The sequence below is a fragment of the Ranitomeya variabilis genome, chromosome 3 (assembly GCF_051348905.1).
Source record: "Ranitomeya variabilis isolate aRanVar5 chromosome 3, aRanVar5.hap1, whole genome shotgun sequence".
Lineage (NCBI taxonomy): Eukaryota > Metazoa > Chordata > Amphibia > Anura > Dendrobatidae > Ranitomeya > Ranitomeya variabilis.
The window spans coordinates 541,603,644-541,631,140 of NC_135234.1; the positions used below are offsets into that span (position 1 = coordinate 541,603,644).

Sequence of the window (27,497 nt, forward strand, 5' to 3'; positions counted from 1 at the left end):
ATTTCAGCTGGTTCAACCAGCGGAACATGGATCTTGCTATACAAGTAGATTCTACATTTGTATTCAACAGCGCTGCAGAATTCTCCCAGGATTTCATTAGCAGGCTTTCCATTTTGCAATTCATTGAGTCTCTTAGTTGTGAGGAGTCTTCAAATGGCAAAGTTGTCTTTTTTATCACTTTGACTACTTGAATATCCACATTCAGTATTTTTGACCAAAATTTGGATATTCCTAGCTCTAGCGGGAACCTCTCCTTCAGTTCTGCTGGTATCCCTAAGCACTTCTTTGGAAGTTCCCTCTTGTCCAATATCAGAGTTGTATGTTCTGGTGTACAGGGATCATACATTTCTTTTGTGTCCTGAGACACACAAACATCTCGTCTTGGACCGTGTGCGTAGTTTCCTCCTCCACATTCTTGGTGGTTCTCACTACTGTGAGAAGTTCCTCCATGCCCTCTCACAAGGTGTAATATTTTTTATAACTCTGGGTCTCATCAGTAGTTATGGCTGACTCATCTTCTTCCCGCCACTCAACAGCAAGTCTGAATAAGATTGCTCCTCCATACACATTTTCCCCATTTTGGCCCTGATAGGGTCACTGAAAGAGACTGAGAAAATGAAGCTACGGACAATTGGACGTCCTGGCAGACCATTCCTCTTAGCTCTTCTATTAAGGAGGGTTGATCTTCTTTAATGATTTTGTCTGTGCAACTTAGACACAGGTGTGTGTTTTGGGAAGATGGCAGGTTTTTTTTAACCGATGGCACTTTTACAGGACATCTTGTCTTTGCTTTTTGTAGCAGGATATTTGACTCCCTGAATCAGGAGAGAAGGAAGCCAATAAGTATAAAATTCTTTAAAAAATCCTGCTCCAAAGATAAAGAGACCTACTAAAGCCAGGTACTTCCTGGGTTTGGGTTAGTCCTGGGTTCTGCAGATGCGGAGCAGAAAAAACGACCACCTTCCATCATAGAAAGGTTGTACTTAATGGTGTCTTCAGTCCGGGCTCCTTTAATCCAGAACTCCAGCACAGAATCCTATTGAATGATCTTCCCCCCAGAATCAACATGAAGAAAAGACTGGGGCCACAGAAAAGTTGATCACCAATAAATCATAAATGAATAACTTTATTGAGTACAAAAAAGGCAAGAGCAACACATGTTAAAAACATTAAAAAAGTCACATGCAGCGCCCCAGAGTCCTGGTTGTTGCAGTATTGTCGCTCTTCCACTAGGGGGAGTGATGGTACGTCTGATGGTACTAAGGAGTTCACCTGACCAGGTATCACAGTCACACACTACACTTCACACTCCGGCCACCAGGGGGAGCAAAAGGTTCTATCTATTAGGCCACTCCTCACACTCGGGTAAAACTGTGGGTTGGATAGGAAGTTAGAGAGAAGCTACCTGCGTTCGACCCAGAGAAGACCTCTCAGGCAGACAGGGGGAGAAGGAGGAACATCTGAGCTGTAGACAGAGGTCACTGTCAGGGGTGGGATCCTGACAGAGACATAGCAAGAGATAGAACGTTACGGAGCTGCGCCTGCACCTCATTGTGGCAGCATCCTAAGGAAGGGCAAGAAGCGAAGTATATTGTGGAGAAGTGAGAAACGAGATCACAGCACAAGGAGATAATACCAGGAGGAGTCCTGCCTTAAGATCGGCAACATCCTTCTGAGGCGCGTAGCCGGTGGCCGGAACACCGAGGGAGTAATAGGCTCCACGCATTACTTCAAACAATGGCAGGACAGTTAATTCCAAGTTGGCTGCCCAACCTTTAACCTAATGAAGACAACGGAGGCAAATTGTGGGAGAGGGGTGTCACTATGGTCTCTATAAAATAGCTCCAGGCCTACCCCGTCATACGGGTCATCCTATCCATACCATCTGGGGGACGGAGAGAAAGAACATCAGAAATATACACGACAGTTGTGAGGACTATCCCGTGGTGCTCAGCGGGGAGGTACTACAACACACAGGCGCTAGTAGGAAGGCTACTGATTTCCACCTGCAAAGGGAACTCTGGATGTGCCTTCTGACCGGCCAGACTCAGCCAGCCCTGTGAACGGTACTCTGGACTGTGGACGCTGAAGTCTTCAGTAAAAGGTAAAGAGACTGCAACCTTTGTGTCCTCGTTATTCATTGCACCTTACAACATCCACCATTACCACCTACTCATCAAGGGAAGCCCTGGGGACATACTTCACCTGTGGGAAGGTATACCATCCAGCTGCCATTCCATCACTCCAGCAGACCCCCTAGCAGCGTCGGTCACCCTGACTGAATACCACAGGTGGCGTCACAAACACTTGACAAACTACACCTTTATTTGGGCGCCCCTTAGCAGGGCCACGGACCGGGTCGGGCTACCGTGACATCCCCAGAACCGAGACAGAGGGACCCGATACCGAGTACCCTACCGCCCTGCGCCTGGGGGCGATCCACACAGATGTGGCTTAAAACATACAAGTCATGCCCATAATAGGGCTATAGCCCACACCTAAGTGACACTTGTAACAAGGACCAATGAAGGTCTGATAAGAAGAGGTACAAACAGCACACCACACAAAAAAAAAGATATATGTGGAAAGGAAGGGAGCCATGCAGATGTATTAATGATATACCATATCAACAATATATCATAAATAAGTCAAGAGCCCCAAAACCAATCCTTAAATGGAAGTGGTGTGTCTAATTAAAATCAATCTATACCTATGAGAAGATGCAGGATCCCGGAATGTACACAAATAATGTGAAAAAAATGAATTGCAAAATTAATGCAAGAGCTCTAGGGACCAGCACAATGAAGCAATCCTATAGACCCCGATAAGATGTGACTCATGAGACAATGTGAAAATACACACACAGAAATGCCTACTGAAGGTAAGTATCACAATTATGGGGCTGAAAAATTGCCCAAGGAGTCCATACCTAATAAGGATGCAGGATCGCAAGTAATGAACATGTAATGCAAGGGTTGAAAAATGGTAAGAAAGAAAATAACACACGCAATACAAAAACCAACGGACCACTAGAGTGAAAAGGTCCCCTAGAGGCCAATGCGATGTGGCTCATGAAACAGCACATGTAAAATGATACCTGCAAGAAAAGTGTCACTGTTGTGAAATTGGATTTTGGGCTCCCCCGGTGGCCACTGGTGGAATTGAACTGGTGTGCATCATCCTCTCTGTTCACCTGTTTCCATCAGGATGTGGGAGTCGCTATTTAGCCTTGCTCCTCTGTCACTTCCATGCCGGTCAACATTGTAATCAGAAGCCTTTCTGTGCATGTTCCTGCTGCTAGACAACTCCCAGCTAAGTTGGACTTTAGTCCTTGTTTGTTTTTGCATTTTGTTCCAGTTCACAGCTGTAGTTTCGTTTCTGTGTCTGGAAAGCTCTTGTGATCTGAAATTGCCACTCTGATGTTATGAGTTAATACTAGAGTCTTAAAGTAATTTCAGGATGGTGTTTTGATAGGGTTTTCAGCTGACCATGAAAGTGCCCTTTCTGTCTTCCTGCTATCTAGTAAGCGGACCTCAATTTTGCTAAACCTATTTTCATACTACGTTTGTCATTTCATCTAAAATCACCGCCAATATTTGTGGGGGCCTCTGTCTGCCTTTCGGGGAAATTTCTCTAGAGGTGAGCCAGGACTATATTTTCCTCTGCCAGGATTAGTTAGTCCTCCGGCCGGCGCTGGGCGTCTAGGGATAAAACGCAGGCTACGCTACCCGGCTACTGTTAGTTGTGCGGCAGGTTTAGTTCATGGTCAGTTTAGTTTCCATCCTTCCAAGAGCTAGTTCTTATGTTTGCTGGGCTATGTTCTCTTGCCATTGAGAACCATAACAGTTTGACCGGCCCCAAAGGGTTAAATTAATTGACAGAGAAAGGAGAGAAAAGAGAAGTCTGCTGAAGATTTTTTTTTTTTTTCCTTCAGTTCTGAGTGTGCTTGTAATTGAATCCTTGCAAGTCTGCCTATATTGCAGCCTTTCTCTCTCTCTCTCCTTCTAATCCTGGAATGGCTCTGTGTTCACCTGTTTAAAATGGATATTCAGAGTTTAGCTGCAGGTTTGAATAATCTCACCACGAAAGTTCAAAATTTACAAGATTTTGTTGTTCATGTTCCTATATCTGAACCTAGAATTCCTTTGCCTGAATTTTTCTCGGGGAATAGATCTTGCTTTCAAAATTTCAAAAATAATTGCAAGTTGTTTTTGTCCCTGAAATCTCGCTCTGCTGGAGATCCTGCTCAGCAGGTCAGGATTGTGATTTCCTTGCTCCGGGGCGACCCTCAGGATTGGGCTTTTGCATTGGCTCCAGGGGATCCTGCGTTGCTCAATGTGGATGCGTTTTTTCTGGCCTTGGGGTTGCTTTATGAGGAACCTCAGTTAGAACTTCAGGCGGAAAAGGCCTTGATGTCCCTATCTCAGGGGCAAGACGAAGCTGAAATATACTGCCAGAAATTCCGTAAATGGGCTGTGCTTACTCAGTGGAATGAGTGCGCCCTGGCGGCGAATTTCAGAGAGGGTCTCTCTGATGCCATTAAGGATGTTATGGTGGGGTTCCCTGTGCCTGCGGGTCTGAATGAGTCCATGACAATGGCTATCCAGATCGATAGGCGTCTGCGGGAGCGCAAACCTGTGCACCATTTGGCGGTGTCTACTGAGAAGACGCCAGAGAATATGCAATGTGATAGAATTCTGTCCAGAAGTGAACGGCAGAATTTTAGACGAAAAAATGGGTTGTGCTTCTATTGCGGTGATTCAACTCATGTTATATCAGCATGCTCTAAGCGTACTAAGAAGCTTGATAAGTCTGTTTCAATTGGCACTTTGCAGTCTAAGTTTATTCTATCTGTGACCCTGATTTGTTCTTTATCATCTATTACCGCGGATGCCTATGTCGACTCTGGCGCCGCTTTGAGTCTTATGGATTGGTCCTTTGCCAAACGCTGTGGGTATGATTTGGAGCCTCTTGAAACTCCTATACCCCTGAAGGGGATTGACTCCACCCCATTGGCTAGCAATAAACCACAATACTGGACACAAGTAACTATGCGGATTAATCCGGATCACCAGGAGATTATTCGCTTTCTTGTGCTGTATAACCTACATGATGTGTTGGTGCTTGGATTGCCATGGCTGCAATCTCATAACCCAGTCCTTGACTGGAAAGCTATGTCTGTGTTAAGCTGGGGATGTAAGGGGACGCATGGGGACGTACCTGTGGTTTCCATTTCATCATCTATTCCCTCTGAGATTCCTGAATTCTTGACTGAATATCGTGACGTTTTTGAAGAACCTAAGCTTGGTTCATTACCTCCGCACCGGGAGTGCGATTGTGCCATAGATTTGATTCCGGGTAGTAAATACCCTAAGGGTCGTTTATTTAATCTGTCTGTGCCTGAACATGCTGCTATGCGAGAATATATAAAGGAGTCCTTGGAAAAGGGACATATTCGTCCTTCGTCATCTCCCTTAGGAGCCGGTTTTTTCTTTGTGGCTAAGAAAGATGGCTCTTTGAGGCCGTGCATTGATTATCGGCTTTTGAATAAAATCACGGTTAAATATCAATATCCGTTGCCACTGCTGACTGATTTGTTTGCTCGCATAAAGGGGGCCAAGTGGTTCTCTAAGATAGATCTCCGTGGGGCGTATAATTTGGTGCGAATTAAGCAGGGGGATGAGTGGAAAACCGCATTTAATACGCCCGAGGGCCACTTTGAGTATTTGGTGATGCCTTTTGGTCTTTCAAATGCCCCTTCAGTCTTTCAGTCCTTTATGCATGACATTTTCCGTGATTATTTGGATAAATTTATGATTGTGTATCTGGATGATATTTTGATTTTTTCGGATGACTGGGACTCTCATGTCCAGCAGGTCAGGAGGGTTTTTCAGGTTTTGCGGTCTAATTCCTTGTGTGTGAAGGGTTCTAAGTGCGTTTTTGGGGTTCAAAAGATTTCCTTTTTGGGATATATTTTTTCCCCCTCTTCCATCGAGATGGATCCTGTCAAGGTTCAGGCTATTTGTGATTGGACGCAACCCTCTTCTCTTAAGAGTCTTCAGAAATTTTTGGGCTTTGCTAACTTTTATCGTCGATTTATTGCTGGTTTTTCTGATGTTGTTAAACCATTGACTGATTTGACTAAGAAGGGTGCTGATGTTGCTGATTGGTCCCCTGCTGCTGTGGAGGCCTTTCGGGAGCTTAAGCGCCGCTTTTCTTCCACCCCTGTGTTGCGTCAGCCTGATGTTGCTCTTCCTTTTCAGGTTGAGGTCGACGCTTCTGAAATCGGAGCTGGGGCGGTTTTGTCGCAGAGAAGTTCCGATTGCTCCGTGATGAGACCTTGTGCTTTTTTCTCGCGTAAATTTTCGCCCGCCGAGCGAAATTATGATGTTGGGAATCGGGAGCTTTTGGCCATGAAGTGGGCTTTTGAGGAGTGGCGTCATTGGCTTGAGGGGGCTAGACATCAGGTGGTGGTATTGACTGACCACAAAAATCTAATTTATCTTGAGTCCGCCAGACGCCTGAATCCTAGACAGGCGCGCTGGTCGTTGTTTTTCTCTCGGTTTAATTTTGTGGTGTCCTACCTGCCGGGTTCTAAGAATGTTAAGGCGGATGCCCTTTCTAGGAGTTTTGAGCCTGACTCCCCTGGTAATTCTGAACCTACAGGTATCCTTAAGGATGGAGTGATATTGTCTGCCGTTTCTCCAGACCTGCGGCGGGCCTTGCAGGAGTTTCAGGCGGATAGACCTGATCGTTGCCCACCTGGTAGACTGTTTGTTCCTGATGATTGGACCAGTAAAGTCATTTCTGAGGTTCATTCTTCTGCGTTGGCAGGTCATCCTGGAATCTTTGGTACCAGGGATTTGGTGGCAAGGTCCTTCTGGTGGCCTTCCCTGTCTCGAGATGTGCGAGGCTTTGTGCAGTCTTGTGACGTTTGTGCTCGGGCCAAGCCTTGTTGTTCTCGGGCTAGTGGATTGTTGTTGCCCTTGCCTATCCCGAAGAGGCCCTGGACGCACATCTCGATGGATTTTATTTCGGATCTTCCTGTTTCTCAGAAGATGTCTGTCATCTGGGTGGTGTGTGATCGTTTCTCTAAGATGGTCCATTTGGTTCCCCTGCCTAAATTGCCTTCTTCTTCCGAGTTGGTTCCTCTGTTTTTTCAAAATGTGGTCCGTTTGCATGGTATTCCGGAGAATATCGTTTCTGACAGAGGTACCCAATTCGTGTCTAGATTTTGGCGAGCATTCTGTGCTAGGATGGGCATAGATTTGTCTTTCTCGTCTGCTTTCCATCCTCAGACTAATGGCCAGACCGAGCGGACGAATCAGACCTTGGAGACATATTTGAGGTGTTTTGTGTCTGCAGATCAGGATGATTGGGTTGCTTTTTTGCCTTTAGCGGAGTTTGCCCTCAATAATCGGGCCAGCTCTGCCACCTTGGTGTCTCCCTTTTTCTGTAATTCGGGGTTTCATCCTCGATTTCCTTCTGGTCAGGTGGAATCTTCGGATTGTCCTGGAGTGGATGCTGTGGTGGAGAGGTTGCATCAGATTTGGGGGCAGGTAGTGGACAATTTGAAGTTGTCCCAGGAGAAGACTCAGCTTTTTGCCAACCGCCGGCGTCGGGTTGGTCCTCGGCTTTGTTGGGGACTTGGTGTGGTTGTCTTCTCGTTTTGTCCCTATGAGGGTTTCTTCTCCCAAGTTTAAGCCTCGGTTCATCGGCCCGTACAAGATATTGGAGATTCTTAACCCTGTGTCCTTCCGTTTGGACCTCCCTGCATCTTTTTCTATTCATAATGTTTTTCATCGGTCATTATTGCGCAGGTATGAGGTACCGGTTGTGCCTTCCGTTGAGCCTCCTGCTCCGGTGTTGGTTGAGGGCGAGTTGGAGTACGTTGTGGAAAAAATCTTGGACTCCCGTGTTTCCAGACGGAAACTCCAGTATCTGGTCAAATGGAAGGGATACGGTCAGGAGGATAATTCTTGGGTGACTGCCTCTGATGTTCATGCCTCCGATTTGGTCCGTGCCTTTCATAGGGCTCATCCTGATCGCCCTGGTGGTTCTGGTGAGGGTTCGGTGCCCCCTCCTTGAGAGGGGGGTACTGTTGTGAAATTGGATTTTGGGCTCCCCCGGTGGCCACTGGTGGAATTGAACTGGTGTGCATCATCCTCTCTGTTCACCTGTTTCCATCAGGATGTGGGAGTCGCTATTTAGCCTTGCTCCTCTGTCACTTCCATGCCGGTCAACATTGTAATCAGAAGCCTTTCTGTGCATGTTCCTGCTGCTAGACAACTCCCAGCTAAGTTGGACTTTAGTCCTTGTTTGTTTTTGCATTTTGTTCCAGTTCACAGCTGTAGTTTCGTTTCTGTGTCTGGAAAGCTCTTGTGATCTGAAATTGCCACTCTGATGTTATGAGTTAATACTAGAGTCTTAAAGTAATTTCAGGATGGTGTTTTGATAGGGTTTTCAGCTGACCATGAAAGTGCCCTTTCTGTCTTCCTGCTATCTAGTAAGCGGACCTCAATTTTGCTAAACCTATTTTCATACTACGTTTGTCATTTCATCTAAAATCACCGCCAATATTTGTGGGGGCCTCTGTCTGCCTTTCGGGGAAATTTCTCTAGAGGTGAGCCAGGACTATATTTTCCTCTGCCAGGATTAGTTAGTCCTCCGGCCGGCGCTGGGCGTCTAGGGATAAAACGCAGGCTACGCTACCCGGCTACTGTTAGTTGTGCGGCAGGTTTAGTTCATGGTCAGTTTAGTTTCCATCCTTCCAAGAGCTAGTTCTTATGTTTGCTGGGCTATGTTCTCTTGCCATTGAGAACCATAACATGTCACTAAGATAGGGCTTCCCGAGCTTTTTAGTGATGTTATTGTGCCAGGGTTGTCTGTTGATACGGCGCACTCTGCCATGAACGAGAGGGGCAACCATGTCAATAGCTAATGTGAGAGTGGCATTGTAGAAAGCAGTGGCACTGTCTGTGTCGAGGAGTGAGGATATGGATGCCAGTGGTAGGTAAAGTCAGAGAGTGTTTTGGTGTCTAGGTGTGCAAGGTTTCTGCGGGGGTGCGCATGTTGCTGGACATGGGTGACCGGTGTGGAGGACAGGGATAAGAAAGTGAGCAGACGGTGGTCGGATAGAGGGAGAGGGGAGGTGGTGAAGTTAGATAGAGAGCAGAAATGGGTGAAGACCAGGTCTAATGTATGTCCGTCTGTGTGGGTGGTCGTTACCGGGAGACAGGAACAGCTATCAGAGGGGAAGGCCAGAGTGATCGTCCTCAGCTGCCTGGCCTGAAGGTATGTGAGGCAGTGTCTGTCGCCGGCCATAGAGCACCACAGGATGACCTCCTCATGCCCAATAAGGTCTGGAAAAAAAACACTGGAGAGAGGAAGTGGGGTGGGCTATTTGACCTCTTTGTGTTTCCTTTCCCTATGGTGCAGTCGTGGAGGATGACTAGAGAAAAACGTTATAGCTTTAAGAAAATTGTTACACTAAAATAAATAGTGTTTATAAAAGACATGCTTTTGCTGTGTAACAACAGTAAAAAAGATGCTGCATGATAAGTGGTATGGGATATTTGTTCTTGCAAATAAGGCCAAATTCTGATATTTTTTCATTTATTTTCTTTTATCTAACCCCCCAAAAAGAATAAATATAAGTTACTTAATATGTTATATTTACCCCAAAATGATGTCATTGAAAAACTACAACTCATCATAGACAAATCAAGTTTTTACCTATGCTGATATAAAAATGTTATGGTTTTCAGAAAGAAAAAAAATGACCTAAAGACCCATGCCAGGCTAGTCTGCATCCTTAAAGAATTAAATATATCTAAAACTGCTTGTACACTTTATATAGCTTATATATCTTCTGACTTTCTATAAACATACATGCTTGAAACGTTAATTTCATATGTTTATTGCCATGGGTGGAGGAGTACGAAGTAGAGATAAGTGGATTGTTTGAAATTCGAATTCACTGGCTTTGCAAAATTTTCCAATGACATTTGATTAATATAAATTTAAAGTCTCTAATTGTCTGGAAAATACATATATGACGCTCTGAATTCCTCTTGGTGTCTATTCAATACAGTCTTTTTAATGTTCAAGTGATCTAGCGGAGAAGAGATAGTAAATGTCACGCAGTGCCTAGGGACTGTGGGCGCTTAACTGATCCCTCAAACTAGGGGTGCCCTAGTTTATCCCTGCTTCCCGAATTACCCTGGAAGGTGGAGACGCCAGGGTCATGTACCTTGCTATGCTCCTATCTTAGCTATCTGTTCCTTCCTCCACCCAAGAAGGTGTGAGGCTGAAGTGTGTTGGATTACACTAATGAGACTGACGAGGATAAAAGAAATCTACAATCGCACAAGTACACTCAAAAAACAACAGAGTGGAAAACAGGAGAGGAATAGGTAGTAGAAACCAAATAGGTGAGGATAAAGATAAGCATTCAAACCAACTCCACGCAGCAATCTGCAAAACAACTCTCCGAACGCCTACTCCAAACAAGAACTGTCCCTACAACACCAAACTATCACTGGCAAGATCAGAAGCAAGGAGGAGGGTTTTTATACCTGCTGGGAGTAACAAATTCAGAAAAGCTATATAACCCAAGTCAGAGAACTCCAGGAGTTCAATTAGGAAGGTTAGCCCTTGCAGTCCCAGAGCAAAGAAAGCCAGAAATGCTAATAGGACAATGAAGCCATTCTAACTACCGCAGGTGTATGTGTCACTAGACGCTGATATCATCTGATCCTACTCTGTTGCGGTATCCCAGTGACAGTACCCCTACTTCTAAGAAGGGACTCCAGACCTTCAGAACCCAGGTTATCAAGATGAGAGATGCAAAAGGCCCGAACCAAACTGGCTGCATGAACATCGGACGCTGGTACCCACATTCTTTCCTCTGGACGGTAACCCTTCCAGTGTACGATATATTGAAGAGACCAGTGAACAAAGCAAGAATCAACAATTTTACCTATCTGGAATTCTTAACTTCCATTAACCATGCAGGAAACGATGGTGGTAGGGATGGTACTGAGGAGTCCACATTTTTTTGTGTGAAAAAAACAGTAGAATACATTATGGATCTTAAAAGTAGACGGTAGGACAAGATGAAACACCACTGGATTGACAACGGCAACAATCTTATAGGGACCAATAAACCTGGGTCCCAGTTTTCAAGAAGGAACCTTTAATTTAATATTCTTCGAGGATAACCACACCAAATCACCCACACACAGGTCCGGGCCAAACAAACGTATCCGATCAGCTATACACTTATATCTGGATTATCATTAGATTGTGGATGAACAGCAGGTGAAAGCGAAATATGAATTCCTAAATGAGCACAAAATGCTTTCGACAATTAAATTGAACCCCTTTGGTCAGAAGCAATATCAGAGGGAATCCCATGCAATTTCACAATCTTAAGTAATGCAAGTAGCCCAATGAAATGAGCCATCTTGCTGAATCTATCCACCACCACCAATATTACTGTGTTAACTGCCGACATGGGTAGACCAATGATTAAATCTACAGACATATGAGTCCATGGTCTACAGAGAATCGCCAAAGGTTGAAGAGTCCCAGATGGAAGAATATTTGGGTCTTTGAAAATGCACAAATACTACAGGCAGCTGCATCCTGGTGCATCCCAGACCCAAATCAAAATCTCAATTTGCAGACTCTGTTTTTCTCCACAAGGAGAAACGTTACCCCCTTGGATCGTGGCCAGATGCATCTCACCCAGCCAAACCAGATCTCACACTTTGCACTGATGAGGGGCAGTACCCCGAAACACAGTGTCTGCAAATTGAAATGTTGTTTTTGACTTTTATTCTAAGTCATATGGCAAGGCTCGTTAGAGGGTTGATATTGACTTTTAGGACTGCTACTTCCAATAAGTGACACTAGAGTTCTAGTCCTCTTCCACTCTAAAGATACAATTTGCATATTTCCCACAGGAGCATTGCAAGTCTTAAACATTTCCTCCCCTTGGCATGTTAGACTTAACATGTCATGCTCCACAAGGAGAAATGTTACCCCTTGGATTCTGGCCAGACGCCTCTCACCCAGCTAAACCAGATCTCACACTTTGCACTAATGAGGGGCAGTACCCCGAAATACAGTGTCTTCAAATTGAGATTTTGGTTTCGGCTTTTATCCTAAGTCAAGTGGCAAGGCTTGTTAGAGGGTCAGTATTGACTTTTAGGATTGCTACTTCTAATAATAATAATCTTTATTTTTATATAGCGCTAACATATTCCACAGCGCTTTACAGGTTGCACACATTATCATCGCTGTCCCCGTTGGGGCTCACAATCTAAACTCCCTATCAGTATGTTTTTGGAATGTGGGAGGAAACTGGAGTACCCAGAGGAAACCCACGCAAACACAGAGAGAACATACAAACTCTTTGCAGATGTTGTCCTTGGTGGGATTTGAACCCACCGCTGCTGTGCTAACCACTGCGCCACCGTGCTGCCCTTCTAAGGCTATGTGCACACGTTGCGGATTAGGCTTAGGAATTTCTGGTGCGGATTCTGCCTCTCCTGGCAGAAAACGCACCTGCGGATTTGTCGCGTTTTTTGTGCGGTTCCGCAGCGTTTTTTTGTGCGTTTTTGCTGCGGTTTTCTTGCGGATTTGCTGCGGTTTTTACCCCTGCGGTTTTCTATAATAGAGTGGGTACAAAAACGCTGCAGATTCACAAAAAAGAAGTGACATGCTACTTCTTTTAAACCGCAGCGTTTCCGCAGCGGATTTTCCGCAAAGTGTGCACAGCATTTTTTTTTTCTCATTGATTTACATTGTACTGTAAATCAATTGCGGATCTGCAGTGTTTCTGCACCTCAAAAAACGCTGCGGATCCGCAGAGAATCCGCAACGTGTGCACATACCCTTAGAGTTCTAGTCCTCTTCCTCTCTTAAGAGACAATTTGCATATTTCCTAGAGGTGCATTACAAGACTTAAAAGTCTTCTCACTTTGGCATGTCAGGCTTCTTCTGACAGGGTTCTATAAATTGATCTTTTGAATAATATATAGTGGACAAGAATATTTCAGAACTTGTAGTAGTTCATCAAATTCTGTGAGTACATTTAAGCAATTTACATGGTTCTCCATGTTATTATGTAGGACAGTGGGTTGTGTTAATTTGAATGTATCTGTCAGAAAAATAATAATTTTTTATAAAAATAATTTGTATTTATATGTTGCCAACATATTCCATGGCACTTTACAATTACATATATTGAATAGTGTCTTATAGCCTCTCAAAAAAGACTGTGACTAAGGCCGAAGTCACACTCAACGTTTAAAAAAAAAAAAATCGGTCCGATTTTGACGGCTGAGAATCACACCAATGTTCTCTGTATGGTAATCCATGTGCAATCCGTTTGCAACGCGATGATGCGATTCCCTCACATCTAGCATCCGTATGACAGCCGTATGCAATCCGTATGCAATGCGATTTTAACATGAGGTTTTACATACAGCAGTTCTCTGTCATTGTCACATTGTTTTAAAACAAAATATTCTTCAAAACATATATATATATATATATATATATATATATATACAGTATATATAAATATTAGATAGATATATACACATAGAATAGATGTATATATATATATATATATATCAGTAACACACACACACATACAGTTAGGTCCATATATATTTGGACAGAGACAACATTTTTCTCATTTTGGTTATAGACATTACCACAATGAATTTTAAACAAAACAATTCAGATGCAGTTGAAGTTCAGACTTTCAGCTTTCATTTGAGGGTATCCACATTAAAATTGGATGAAGGGTTTAGGAGTTTCAGCTCCTTAACATGTGCCACCCTGTTTTTAAAGGGACCAAAAGTAATTGGACAGATTCAATAATTTTAAATAAAATGTTTATTTCTAGTACTTGGTTGAAAACCCTTTGTTGGCAATGACTGCCTGAAGTCTTGAACTCATGGACATCACCAGACGCTGTGTTTCCTCCTTTTTGATGCTCTGCCAGGCCTTCACTGCGGTGGTTTTCAGTTGCTGTTTGTTTGTGGGCCTTTCTGTCTGAAGTTTAGTCTTTAACAAGTGAAATGCATGCTCAATTGGGTTGAGATCAGGTGACTGACTTGGCCATTCAAGAATATTCCACTTCTTTGCTTTAATAGACTCCTGGGTTGCTTTGGCTTCATGTTTTGGGTCATTGTCCATCTGTAGTATGAAACGACGACCAATCAGTTTTGCTGCATTTGGCTGGATCTGAGCACACAGTATGGCTCTGAATACCTCAGAATTCATTTGGCTGCTTCTGTCCTATCACATCATCAATAAACACTAGTGACCCAGTGCCACTGGCAGCCATGCATGCCCAAGCCATCACACTGCCTCCGCCGTGTTTTACAGATGATGTGGTATGCTTTGGATCATGAGCTGTACCAAGCCTTCGCCATACTTTTCTCTTTCCATCATTCTGGTAGAGGTTGATCTTGGTTTCATCTGTGAAGAATGTTCTTCCTGAACTGTGCTGGCTTTTTTAGATGTTTTTTAGCAAAGTCCAGTCTAGCCTTTTTATTCTTGACACTTATGAGTGGCTTGCACCGTGCAGTGAACCCTCTGTATTTACTTTCATGCAGTCTTCTCTTTATGATAGATTTGGATATTGATACGCCGACCTCCGGGAGAGTGTTGGTCACTTGGTTGGCTGTTGTGAAGGGGTTTCTCTTCACCATGGAGATTATTCTGCGATCACCCACCACTGTTGTCTTCCGTGGGCGCCCAGGTCTTTTTGCATTGATGAGATCACCAGTGCTTTCTTTCCTTCTCAGGATGTACCAAACTGTACATTTTGCCACTCCTAATATTGTAGCAATTTCTCGGATGGGTTTTTTCTCTGTTTTCACAGCTTAAGAATGGCTTGTTTCACCTTCATGGAGAGCACTTTTGACCGCATGTTTACTTCATAGGAAAACCTTCCAAATGCAAGCACCACACCTCAAATCAACTCCAGGCCTTTTATCTGCTTAGTTGAGAATGACATAATGAAGGGATTGCCCACACCTGTCCATGAAATAGCCTTGGAGTCAATTGTCCAATTACTTTTGGTCCCTTTAAAAAACAGGGTGGCACAGGTTAAGGAGCTGAAACTCCTAAACTCTTCATCCAATTTTAATATGGATACCCCCAAATGAAAGCTAAAAGTCTGAACTTCAACTGCATCTGAATTGTTTTGTTTAAAATTAAATTGTGGTAATGTCTATAACCAAAATGAGAAAAATGTTGTCTCTGTCCAAATATATATGGACCTAAATGTATATATATATATATATATATATATATATATATATATATATATACTAGACTGTGGCCCGATTCTAATGCATCGGGTATTCTAGAATATGCATGTCCCCGTAGTATGTGATTCGCGGCAGACTGTGCCCGTCGCTGATTGGTCGAGGCAACCTTTATGACATCATCGTCGCCATGGCAACCATTATGACATCATCGTCGCCATGCTGTGCCCATCTCTGATTGGTCGAGGCCGCCCGACAAACCGTCGACCACTCCATATAAGGTATGGTCTACAAACCGCCAACCACTCCATATAAGGTATGGTCTACAAACCGCCGACCACTCCATATAAGGTATGGTCTACAAACCGCCGACCACTCCATATAAGGTATGGTCTACAAACCGCCGACCACTCCATATAAGGTATCCTGTTTGTAGACCATACCTTATATGGAGTGATTTCCAGGACAGACAGACAGACAGACAGACAGACAGAAAGACAGACAGACAGACAGACAGACAGACGGAAAAACCCTTAGACAATTATATATATAGATATTCATATTGCACAGAAAGATAGATAGAATAAAAGCCGGTAATTCATCTGCCGGCTTCTGTAAAATTACTGCAGGAGCCGACAGGATAGAAGAGATGGATTACATATAGTAAATACATATAGAATAGGTAGATATATAGATGTCAGTGACAAATACAATTAGTACAGTCTGTGTGCAAATTACTGGACATGTATTTAATTAATAAAAGATTATTTTACGGAAAAAATGGTGTGGGCTCCCGCACAATTTTCAAAACCAGCAGAGCGAAAGCCAGTAACTGGGGGCAGATGTTTATAGCCTGGGAAAGGGGTAATACCTATGGAGCTTCCCAGGCTTCTAATATCAGCTCACAACTGTATGCTTAGCCTTTACTGGCTATTAAAATAGGGGACCCCCCAAAAATGACTTAGGGTTCCCTTATAATAACCAGCAAAGGCTATGCAGACAGCTGCAGGTTGATATTAATAGCCTAGGAAGGGACCATGGATATTGCCCCCCCAGCTAAAAACATCAGCACTCAGCCGCCCCAGAAAAGGCGCATCTGCAAGAAGCTCCAATTCTGGCACTTAGCCTCGCTCTTCCACCTTGCCCTGTAGCGGTGGCAAGTGGGGTAATAGTTTGGGGGTTAATGTCACCTTTGTATTGTATTGTGTCATTCTTGTGTCCGTTTTTACCATCAGTGTGTCACCAGTGTTTTTCGTGGATGAATAAAGAAAGAAATACATTTCATAGCTTCTGCTGTACTTTACAATGTTAAAAACGGACTGCAGACAGATGACTCATGTAAGCCATTCATATGCTACGCATGTTTTCACAGACCCATAGACTTATATTGGCACTTGTCATCCATGCTGCCGGGAAAAAAAAGACATGTGAATGATACTACAGATTATAATGGGTACATGTTGTATCCATGAAAAAACTGATACAACACGTACATCTAAATGAGTACATCCCAACAGATTTGTCAGAAAACCTTTAGTTTCATCTCAGAAATAGCACTTTCTATTGGATACTATACTACAAAATACTCCAACAAATTTGGGCCATTGATTGCAAACAAGATTTGCTATTTTGCACCACCAAAAAATAATTTTCCAAATTTATTGAAGCACATGTTGCAAAAAATGAGTACATGCCAATGAAAGTCTTTGGAGCAAAGCTAAAGTACACTACAAAATTCTAATTAATAAGAATTTGACCACAGGTAAGTCTAATTATTTATTAAACAGTCCAGCAGACATCTATATATATAATCGTCTAAGGGGTACTTTTGTTTGTCTGTCTTTCTGTTTGCAACAGAAATCCCGCGTCGCTGATTAGCGACAGGCACAGTCCGGCCGAGAATTAGTCCCTCCCTATTCCCGTCCAGTCAGTGCCCCCTGCGTGCGTCACTGCTGACACATGACCCGCATATGGTGCACGAGGTTATAATGGGGAGGAAGCAGTGAGCGCTCACAATGCGGGACACAGAAATACAATGGGGAGATCACAGCGGCCGCCATCATCTGACCTGTGCACGGGGCTCCACACACTCCCGGGAGCAGCCACAACGTCCTCCGCCAGCTGCGGCCTCTGTGCCAAACTACAGGAAGGGCAGACTATCACCCCGCACGTGAACAGCTCTTTGGAGCCAGCCCATGTGCCGGCACTGTGGAGTCCTGCAGGGTGCCCCGTGTGAGCCACACTCCTGGCCGGGCCCTCGGCTTCTCCGTAATCTACACACATGTCCTGTTATTCATATGCGCGGGCCATGTGCTGCTCTTGCACTGCCGGACATGGCGCCTCCTTCGCTCTCACCACCGCCCGTACATCTGCTCCTCTCATGGATGGACGGGCCGGGGACAGTCTCCAGAAAGCTACTGCCACCGCCTCCGCCCCCCTCCATACTCCCCTCCAGTCAGCGGCCACATAGGGTTTAGCAGTCCGTTAGCGCTGCTATTATCCTGTGTGACCAACTTTTTACCATTGATGCTGCCTATGCAGCATCAATAGTAAAAACATGTAATGTTAAAAATAATTAAAAAAATCATTATATTCTCACCTTCCCGCACCTGTCCCGCTCCTCGCGATGCTCCGGTCCCAAAAATCCTTTGCGGCAATGACCGGAGATGACGTAGCGGTCTTGCGAGGCCGCTACATCATCACGTGTTATTGCCGCAATGCATTCTTGGGACCGGAGCATTGCGAGGAGCATCGCTAAATGCCTGGCCTGGATCCGGGGGCCGCCGGAAGGTGAGTATATAACTATTTTTTATTTTCACTCATTTTTTAACGGGGATATGGTGCCCACATTGCTATATAATATGTGGCTGTGTTATATACTGTGTGGGCTGTGTTATATACGTCTCTACGTGGGCTGTGTTATATACTGTGTGGGCTGTGTTATATACTACGTGAGCTGTGTTATATACTGCGTGGGCTCTGCTATATACTATGTGGGCCGTGCTATATACTACTATACATATTCTAGAATACCCGATGCGTTAGAATCGGGCCACCATCTAGTTTGAATATAAAAGGCCATTACTTAACGCACTACTCCAGCATTTTTTTTTTACATTTCAGTGCTGAAGTGATGCCACTAACATGAGTTCCCTGTTCTCAATAATATATTTATTAGCTGCTGTCTGCAGTTCTCCTCGGTGTCGCTCCATTCCCAATTTGCAAACTTCGGACTGACCAGAAGTCAAAGGGAACAGTCACAAGCTCTAAATGTAAGTCTATAAGAGCCTCATTGTGGCCTAATAGACTTATATTGAATAGTGAATTCCACCAAACACTGCAGAAGAGGACTGGATTCGCCCCATGAAGGAACATAAGGATACAGCGGCTGGTGACCATATTACTATGGCAGAAAACAGAAATTAGTGCTACCATTCCAGCAGTAAAATAAAAAAAATGGTAAAGGGTTTTTTTTAATAAAGAAAATACCTTCCAATTTTATGCTGTCAGCAAAGGAAAAGAAATGTCACAAGACCTGTGAAACAAAAATTACTCAAGAAAGAAATTATTTTAACTGCCAAAGATTTGAGAAGAATCAAACATGAAGCGACCAGGAACCCATTATCCTCCAGTGGTGTAATTTTCCAGAACTGCAACATACCTGAAGTGCCCAGAAGTACAAGGTTTTCAGTGCTCAGAGACAAGGCCGAGGTAAGGATGACTGAAACCTGATCACCACTGAACAAGGCATATAATTTAAAGCATCAAGACTGGGCCAAGAAATACCTGATGACAGATTTTTCAAAGGCTTTATGCTCGGGTTTTCCCGGGCACGCTTGGGTGGTCTCTGAGTATTTGCGACTGCTCGGAGATTTAGTTTTTGTTGACGCAGCTGCATGAAGTACAGCAACTAGACAGCCTGAGTACATGTGGGGGTTGCCTGGTTGCTGGGGAATCCCCACATGTAATCAAGCTGTCTAGTAGCCGCAAATAATGCAGCTGCAGCAATGAAAACTAAATCTCCAAGCACTAACAAATACTCGGAGACAACCGAGCGTGCTCTGGAAAACCCGAGCAACGAGTATACTCGCTCATCACTAGTACTTACAAAAAGGTTTACATTTTTTTGTATTTTTGTTCTTTTTTTGTAAGGCATCCTAAAAGGGCACCAATAGGGGCTGTACTTTATTTGGTGGGATATTCTGATGTGGTGGTAGATTCTATGTGAATTTGAAATAAGACTCTGTACCAATGTGTTCTCCACTTGAGTCATTTTATATAGTACTTACCAAGTCACTAGGAAGTCACAAGTCATAGTGACCTGTCATGTAGGGTCTGCGCACACCCAACATACTACATTTATAAACTCTGTTTTCACTTGACCTGGTTTCCGTATCTCCAATTTGTATTTATATTTAGGTCCATGTATCAAGTACGACAAAGTGGGAACCAGTAGTTAATTTGAAACTCAGTGCTGTTCATTTTCTATATACTCTTTGCTGGTGTATGGGGGAAAAAGCATAATTTCTCTATCAAATGTTACTAAATGTATCCCTCTATTGTATTAGTCACACCTGATGTTTTAATATTGCAGATCTTCATCAAGCTGCAGACTATCACCAGCTGCTTCAGAAAATCGTTGCAAGACTTCAGATGGATTAATATGTAGTGGCAGAGGCAAATGTGACTGCGGGGTTTGCGTGTGTGAAGTAAAAGAACCTGGTAAATACTACGGACCTTTATGCGAGTGTCATGACTGGGTATGTCATAGCTATGATGGACAAGTTTGTGGAGGTAAGTTAACTAAAATCTTCATTAGGCAAACGATCTTTTGCAATTTATTTGCACTTAATTAGTCAGTCAAAGATACAAAACTTTCAAATTCTAGTTTGTTTCTTTTAGTAGCAAAAAAATAATTGTGTTGGCGATCTTGTAATTATAATGGACAAGTACAGGGCACTAAAGATTGTAACAAGTCAGATTGAGCCATTAGTTGGCTCCATTGTGATTAAGAAATTAAAATTCTAATTCAGCATTTGATTGGAAGTGTTGCTGTATCAGGAATATGCCACAGAAGTTGAAACAAGAAGCAGATCCAGATCTAAAATGTATAAAAATGGTATATTTGTATCCTTGTGTTCAGGATTTAACATTTCATGTACTTGTACTGATATTGAAAACAAATGAAAAAAAAAGTTCACCTTAAGAGATGTGAAAGGAAAATATTTTTAGTCTTTAAGGTGGCAACTATTTCAGCAATCCCAAAGGGTGGATCTATATACTGTGTGGAAAGAATTCATCACTTCCTCAAACTAAGGGGGAAGGGGCCTTAAGCATGTAGACAGAAACTTCTAAGTACTTTCACACTAACGTGTCATTTTCAAAAGCCAAAAACCCACATTTAGATCTGCTTCAATGTAAAAGGAATTCCGTTAGGAAAGGAATAAATACTAGGAATTCTAGCCAAGAGCTTGGCATAGTTACATAGGAAAAGTAAGTTTTTAATAGCTTCTAAACCAAATGCATTAAAAGGGGCAAATAAGCAATGATTTAACATAAGGAATGGTTAATTTTTTATATAATTTTTTTTATTTTATTAACCCCTTAACCCCCGAAGCTTTTTTCGTTTTCGCTCATATGGCCATGTGAGGGCTTATTTTTTGTGGGACGAGTTGTACTTTTGAATGATACCATTGGTTTTACCATGTCCTGTAGCAGAAAACGTGAAAAAAATCCAAGTGCGATGAAATTGCAAAAAAAGTGCAATTCCACACTAGTTTTTTGTTTGGCTTTTTTGCTAGGTTCACTAAATGCTAAAACTGACCTTCCACTATGATTCTCCAGGTCATTACGAGTTCATAGACACCAAACATGTCTAGGTTCTCTTTTATCTAAGCGGTAAAAAACAATTCCACAGAGATAGGGGATAACCTCTTTTTAATAATCTCAGTTAGTTCCTCTGCTTGTTTCAGAAAGTTTTCATTTTTGTCGTTGATCTTTCTTAATCTGAGATATTGACGACATAGTATTTTTTTAGTATGTTGCTGGTGGGCACTATTATAAACCAATGACATATTTGTGACTTTTGTTTTACTGAATGTTTTTGTATTAATGGTCCCTTCTAGTATGTAAATTTTCACATCTAAAGATTCCAGCTAGTTTTTTTCCAAACACTGAAGTAAATTTCATATTAAATGTATTGTTATCATTTAGATGCATTACAAATTGTTGAAATTGCTGTTCAGTTCCATCCAATATGATAAAAAGTCATCTACATAGCAATGGTAGGCTTTGTTATATCTGATAAACATATTAGTACTGTATATGTACTTTTTCTAATTCGGCCACAATTAGGTTGGCAAATATACATGCGACAGGAGTACCAATCACTACACCGATGGTTTGTATTCAGGTATGAGTTTTTCTACTGATTCTCCACTTATTTTCCTTTTTACATAATCTTACTTGGTCTCTGGACCCGTGGACCTGCTGTAGCTGGGATTACAATGTTGTATGATCACAACATAATCAGGTTTGCGTAACCTTTTTTAATTTAATTTAATTTAAACTAGATAAAACCATATTGCGCTTCTATTTGCTTTCTTAGCATACCAAACTGTTCAAATCTTTTCATAAGTTAGGTGAAAGCTTTCATAGGATTTGATAGTAGAAGATACATAGTAACATAGTTATTAAGGTTCAAGGAAGACTTTAAGTCCATCTAGTTCAACCCATAGCCTAACCTAACATGCCCTAACATGTTGATCCAGGGGAAGGCAAAAAAACCCCATGTGGCAAAGAGTAAGCTCCACATTGGGGAAAAATATTCCTTCCCGACTCCACATACGGCAATCAGACTAGTTCCCTGGATCAACGCCTTATCAAGGAATCTAGTGTATATACCCTGTAACATTATACTTTTCCAGAAAGGTATCCAGTCCCCTCTTAAATTTAAGTAACGAATCACTCATTACAACATCATACGGCAGAGAGTTCCATAGTCTCACTGCTCTTACAGTAAAGTATCCGCGTCTGTTATTATGCTTAAACCTTATTTCCTCCAGACGTAGAGGATGCCCCCTGTCCCTGTCTCAGGTCTATGATTAAAAAGATCAGCAGAAAGGTCTTTGTACTGTCCCCTCATATATTTATACATTAAAATAAGATCACCCCTTAGTCTTCATTTTTACAAACTAAATAGCCCCAAGTGTAATAACCTATCTTGGTATTGCAGACCCCCCAGTCCTCTAATAACCTCGGTCACTCTTCTCTGTACCCACTCTAGTTCAGCTATGTTTTTCTTAAACACCGGAGACCAGAACTGTACACAATATTCTAAGTGTGGTCGAACTAGTGACTTGTATAGAGGTAAAATTATGTTCTCCTCATGAGCATCTATGCTTCTTTTAATGCATCCCATTATTTTATTTGCCTTTGTAGCAGCTGCCTGACACTGGCCACTAAATGTGAGTTTGTCATCCACCCATACACCCAGGTCTTGTTCATTGACGGTTTTGCCCAGAGTTTTAGAATTAAGCACATAGTTATACATCGTATTACTTCTACCCAAGTGCATGACCTTACATTTATCCCCATTAAAGCTCATTTGCCATTTATCAGCCCAAGCTTCTAGTTTACATAAATCATCCAGTATTATAAAATTGTCCTCCTCTGTATTGATTACCCTGCAGAGTTTAGTGTCATCTGCAAATATTGAAATTCCACTCTGTATGCCCCCTACAAGATCATTAATAAATATGTTAAAAAGAAGAGGGCCCAATACTGACCCCTGTGGTAACCCACTTCTAACCGCGACCCAGTCCGAGTGTGCTCCATTAATAACAACCCTTTGTTTTCTATCCCTGAGCCAGCTCTTAACCCTCTTACACATATTTTCTCCTATTCCCATTATTCTCATTTTATGTATCAACCTTTTTTGTGTGGCACCGTATGAAAAGCTTTTGAAAAGTCCATATACACTACATCCACTGGGTTCCTTTGGTCCAGTCCAGAACTTACCTCTTCATAGAAATTGATCAGATTAGTCTGACAGGAACACTCCCTAGTAAACCCATGTTGATATTGGTTCATGAGGTTATTCCTCTTCAGATACTCCAGCATAGCATCTCTTAGAATAGCCTCCAGGATTTTACCCACAGTAGAGGTTAAGCTTACTGGCCTATAATTTCCGAGCAGTTTTTGTCCCCTTTTTGAATATTGGCACCACATTTGCTATACGCCAGTCCTGTGGTACAGACCCTGTTATTATGGAGTCTTTAAAGATTAAAAATAATGGTCTATCAACTGTACCTGATTCCTGCAGTACTTGGGGGTGTATCCCATCCGGGCCCGGAGATTTGTCAATTTTAGTGATTTTTAGACGCCGCCGTACTTCCTGCTGGGTTAATCAGGTGACATTTAATGGGGAATTTTTGTTATCACTGATCATATTGTCTGCCATGGAATTTTCTTGTGTAAATACTGAGAAAACTCATTTAGCATATTGGCTTTTTCCTCATCCTCATCCACCATTTCACCCAGACTATTTTTAACGGGGGCCAACACTATCATTTTTTAGTTTCTTACTATTTACGTAGTTAAAGAATATTTTGGGATTATTTTTACTCTCTCTGGCAATGAGTCTCTCAATTTTTGCTGCCTTGATTTGCTTTTTACAGAATTTATTTAATTTTCTGTATTTATTTAATGCCTCCTCACTACCTACTTCCTTTAATTCTCTAAATGCTTTCTTTTTGTCACTTATTGCACCCCTTACAGCTCTATTTAGCCATATTGGTTTCCTCCTATTTCTAGTATGTTTATTCCCATACGGTATATACCATAGATAATCTACAAAAGCCACAGCCACTTGTTCAGTATGTCCTATTTTAACTCCTTGAGTCCTGTCAATTTTTTCTATTATGGTTTATGAATGGTTCATTTTGATATTATTTTTTAAATCCTTATATTTGCTAACACAATGAATTGAGACTAGTTCAGCTAGCAACAATTGCTAAATGGTATCATACTTTAAAAGGAATCTGACATCATATTCATGCAGCCTGAACCAATGGCAACAAGAATCAGAACCACACTGGTGTTTCAGAGTATCCATACTTTGAAAAGACTTGACTTGTCTGATGTTGTCTCCAGCTGGCTTCTCCTTGCCTGCTTCAGTTGATTTGAAAAAAATGATAAAGGTTGCACCATGATTTATCAAGAATAATTACTCTAGAACAGTATTTCCCAAACTCCAATCCTCACGGACCCCAACAGGTCATGTTTTCAGGATTGCCATGGTGCTGCACAAGTGAGAGAACTCCTGATACTTCCATCACCTGTGCACTACTAAGGAAATCCTGAAAACATGACCTGTTGGGGTTCGGGAGGACTGGAGTTTGGGGAACACTGTTCTGGAACATTGAAACTGCTTTACTGCCATAGAAAATGAGGAAAAAGGAAAAAAGCATTATTTAATGTATATATGAAATATTCATCTGAAAAATTGCTATGGAAAATGCAGTAAAAAAGACGGCTCTTAGAGCATAGATTGGCCATTATATGTGAACCCAACTGCCATGTCAAGGCGTCTTTTAAAAGTTGTGTCCCTGTCCTGAGGCAAAAAAGACTACAATTTATGGGGCAGGAATGGACTTGCTAACTACTTAAAAACACATGTAGCTGATAGGAGTGGCAGTAGGGCTCACATATATTGGCCAATCTATGCTTTAAGTACCTTATTTTTTACTGTATTTTTCATAGCAATTTTGCAGATGAATATTTCAATGCTTTTTCCCCCCATTTTCTATGGCATTAATGCAGTTTCAATGTTATAGAGCAGACCTGGGCAAAGTGTGGCCCACGGGCCACATCCGTCCCTCTGCCTGTCTCAGTCCGGCTATCTCCATCTGCGCTGACTGCATTGGTGGAGGATGGGCCTCCGACCACTTCCTCCACCAATCAGCATGTAAAACAGCTGATGTGATGATGTGATTTCATCGCATCATATGTGTACTGCAGAGAGTCAGCTCGCCGGAGACACTGGAACAGAAGCAGAGCGTCAGAGAATGGGACCGAGGTAAGTATGTGGTGTTCTTTTTTTTCATATGTATGGGATGTTTGGGTGAGCATGGGGATGCTATGGGAGTGTCATGCTGTGCATAGGGAGGCTATGGGGGTGTCATACTGTACATGAGGAGGCCATTGGGATGTCATGCTAACCATGGTGAGGCTATGGGGGCGTCATGCTGCACATAGGGATGCTATGGGGGTGACATGCTGCACATGGGGATGTTATGGGGTGACATGCTGCACATAGGGAGGCTCTGGGAGTGTCATGCTGAAGATGAGGAGGCTATGGGGGGTGTCATACTGTGCATGAGGAGGCCATTGGGGTGTCATGCTGTGCATGAGGAGGCTATGGGGGTGTCATGCTGCACATGGGGAGGCTATGAAGGTGTCATCCTGCACATAGGGATGCTATGGGGGTGTCATGCTGCATATCGGGAGGCTGTGGGGGTGTCATGCTGCACATGAGCATGCTATGGGGGTGACATGCAGCACATGGGGAGGCCTAGGGGGATGTCATGCAGCCCATAGAAGGCTATGGGGGTGTCATGCAGCACATGGGGAGGCTATGAGGATGTCTTGCTGCTCATGAGGAGGCTATGAGAGTGTCATGCTGCACGTGGGTATGCTATGGGGGTGCCATACTGCACATGAGGATGCTATGGGGTGTCATGCTGCACATGGGGATGCTATGGGGGTGACATGCTGCACATGGGGAGGCTATGGGGGGTGACATGCCACACATGGGGGGCTATGGGGGTGGCATGCTGCACATGAGGAGGCTATGGGGCTGTTATGCTGCACATGGGGAGGCTGTGGGGGTGTCATGCTGCACATGGGGAGGCTATGAATTCCTCATGCAGTATATGGGGAGGCTGTGGGGGCCTCATGAAGTATATGGAGAGGCTGTGAGGGCCTCATTCAGTATATAGAGAGGCTGTGTGGGGCTCATGCAGTAAATAGGGAGGCTGTGTGGGGCTCATGCTGTATATGAGTTGGCTGTGTGGGCTTCATTCAGTATATAGGGAGGCTGTGTGGGATCCTGCTGTATATTGGAAGGATATGGGGGGCTCATGCTGAATATGGGGAGACTGTGGGGCTCATGCAGTATTTAGGGAGGCTGTATGGGGCTCATGCAGTATATAAGGAGACTGTGGGGGCCTCATGCAGTATATGGGGAGGCTGTGCGGGGCCTTATGCAGCATAGAGGGAGGCTGTGTGGGTCTCATGCAGTATATGGGGAGGCTGTGTGGGGCTCTTGCCTCTTATGGGGAGGCTGTGTGGGGCTCATGCCGCATATGAGGGAGGCTGTGTAGGGCTCTTACAGTATGTAAGGGGCTGTGGGGGAGCTCATACGGTACACAGAAGGGACTGTACGTGGGTTCAAATGATATTTAGGGGTGTCAGCATACTTAATTCTGCTCAATATTAAGTGATACAATTAATATTAATATAATTATCAATAATATAATAATTATAATATGTCATTATTAATATTGAGTAGAATTAATTTCAGCTTATTGGTTTGGTCCTCCACAACGGTCACGGTCTCTCATGTGGCCTCTTGTGAAATCTAGAGTAGAATCTAGAATCTAGAGTAATCATTCTTAGTAAATCATGGTGCAACCTTTATCATTTTTCAAGTTATATGCTTTTTTGAGTTGGCAACTGTTCACACTAGCTTGGATGTGCTGGTCTTTTTCTCTATTTGCTTCAGTGGTTGTGCAGCTCTTTTTATATGTCCACACCTGGGAGAGACCTGTCAATTAACTGTAAATGGGTGGAGAGAAGCCAGCCTTGGACAACATCCGACTTGTCAGGTCTTTTCCTACAGTCACTGGTCAAAGCATTTCATAGAAAAACATACCTGGCTGCATTTGTACAGCTGAGGTCTGATTCATGTAGCTGGTAGCTCGCACTGCATGAATCTAATGACAGGTTCCTTTTAAGTAAAGATGTCTTTAAAACATTTTTATTAGCTTGCATAGTAACTGGACTTCTTACGGTTGCTTTACAGAATGTTTTTCTAAATTAGTGGGAATTGTCTTTTAGTGCACCAACCTCGCTATATGATTAGTGATTTACAACAAGAAAATGCATTGTGGTATGCAAGAGAGTTGCAAAACCTGAATA

At 43.0% G+C, this 27,497-nt stretch overlaps 1 protein-coding gene across 1 annotated transcript in view; it reads left to right on the plus strand.

The window, feature by feature from the left end:
* The window catches only part of ITGBL1 (integrin subunit beta like 1), an 850,447-nt gene that overhangs the window by 11,308 nt on the left and 811,642 nt on the right, over positions 1-27,497 (plus strand). The window contains exon 2 of the mRNA XM_077297085.1: positions 19,891-20,090. Within this exon, the coding sequence (XP_077153200.1) occupies positions 19,891-20,090 (200 nt within the window). The remainder of the gene's footprint in view (positions 1-19,890; positions 20,091-27,497) is intronic.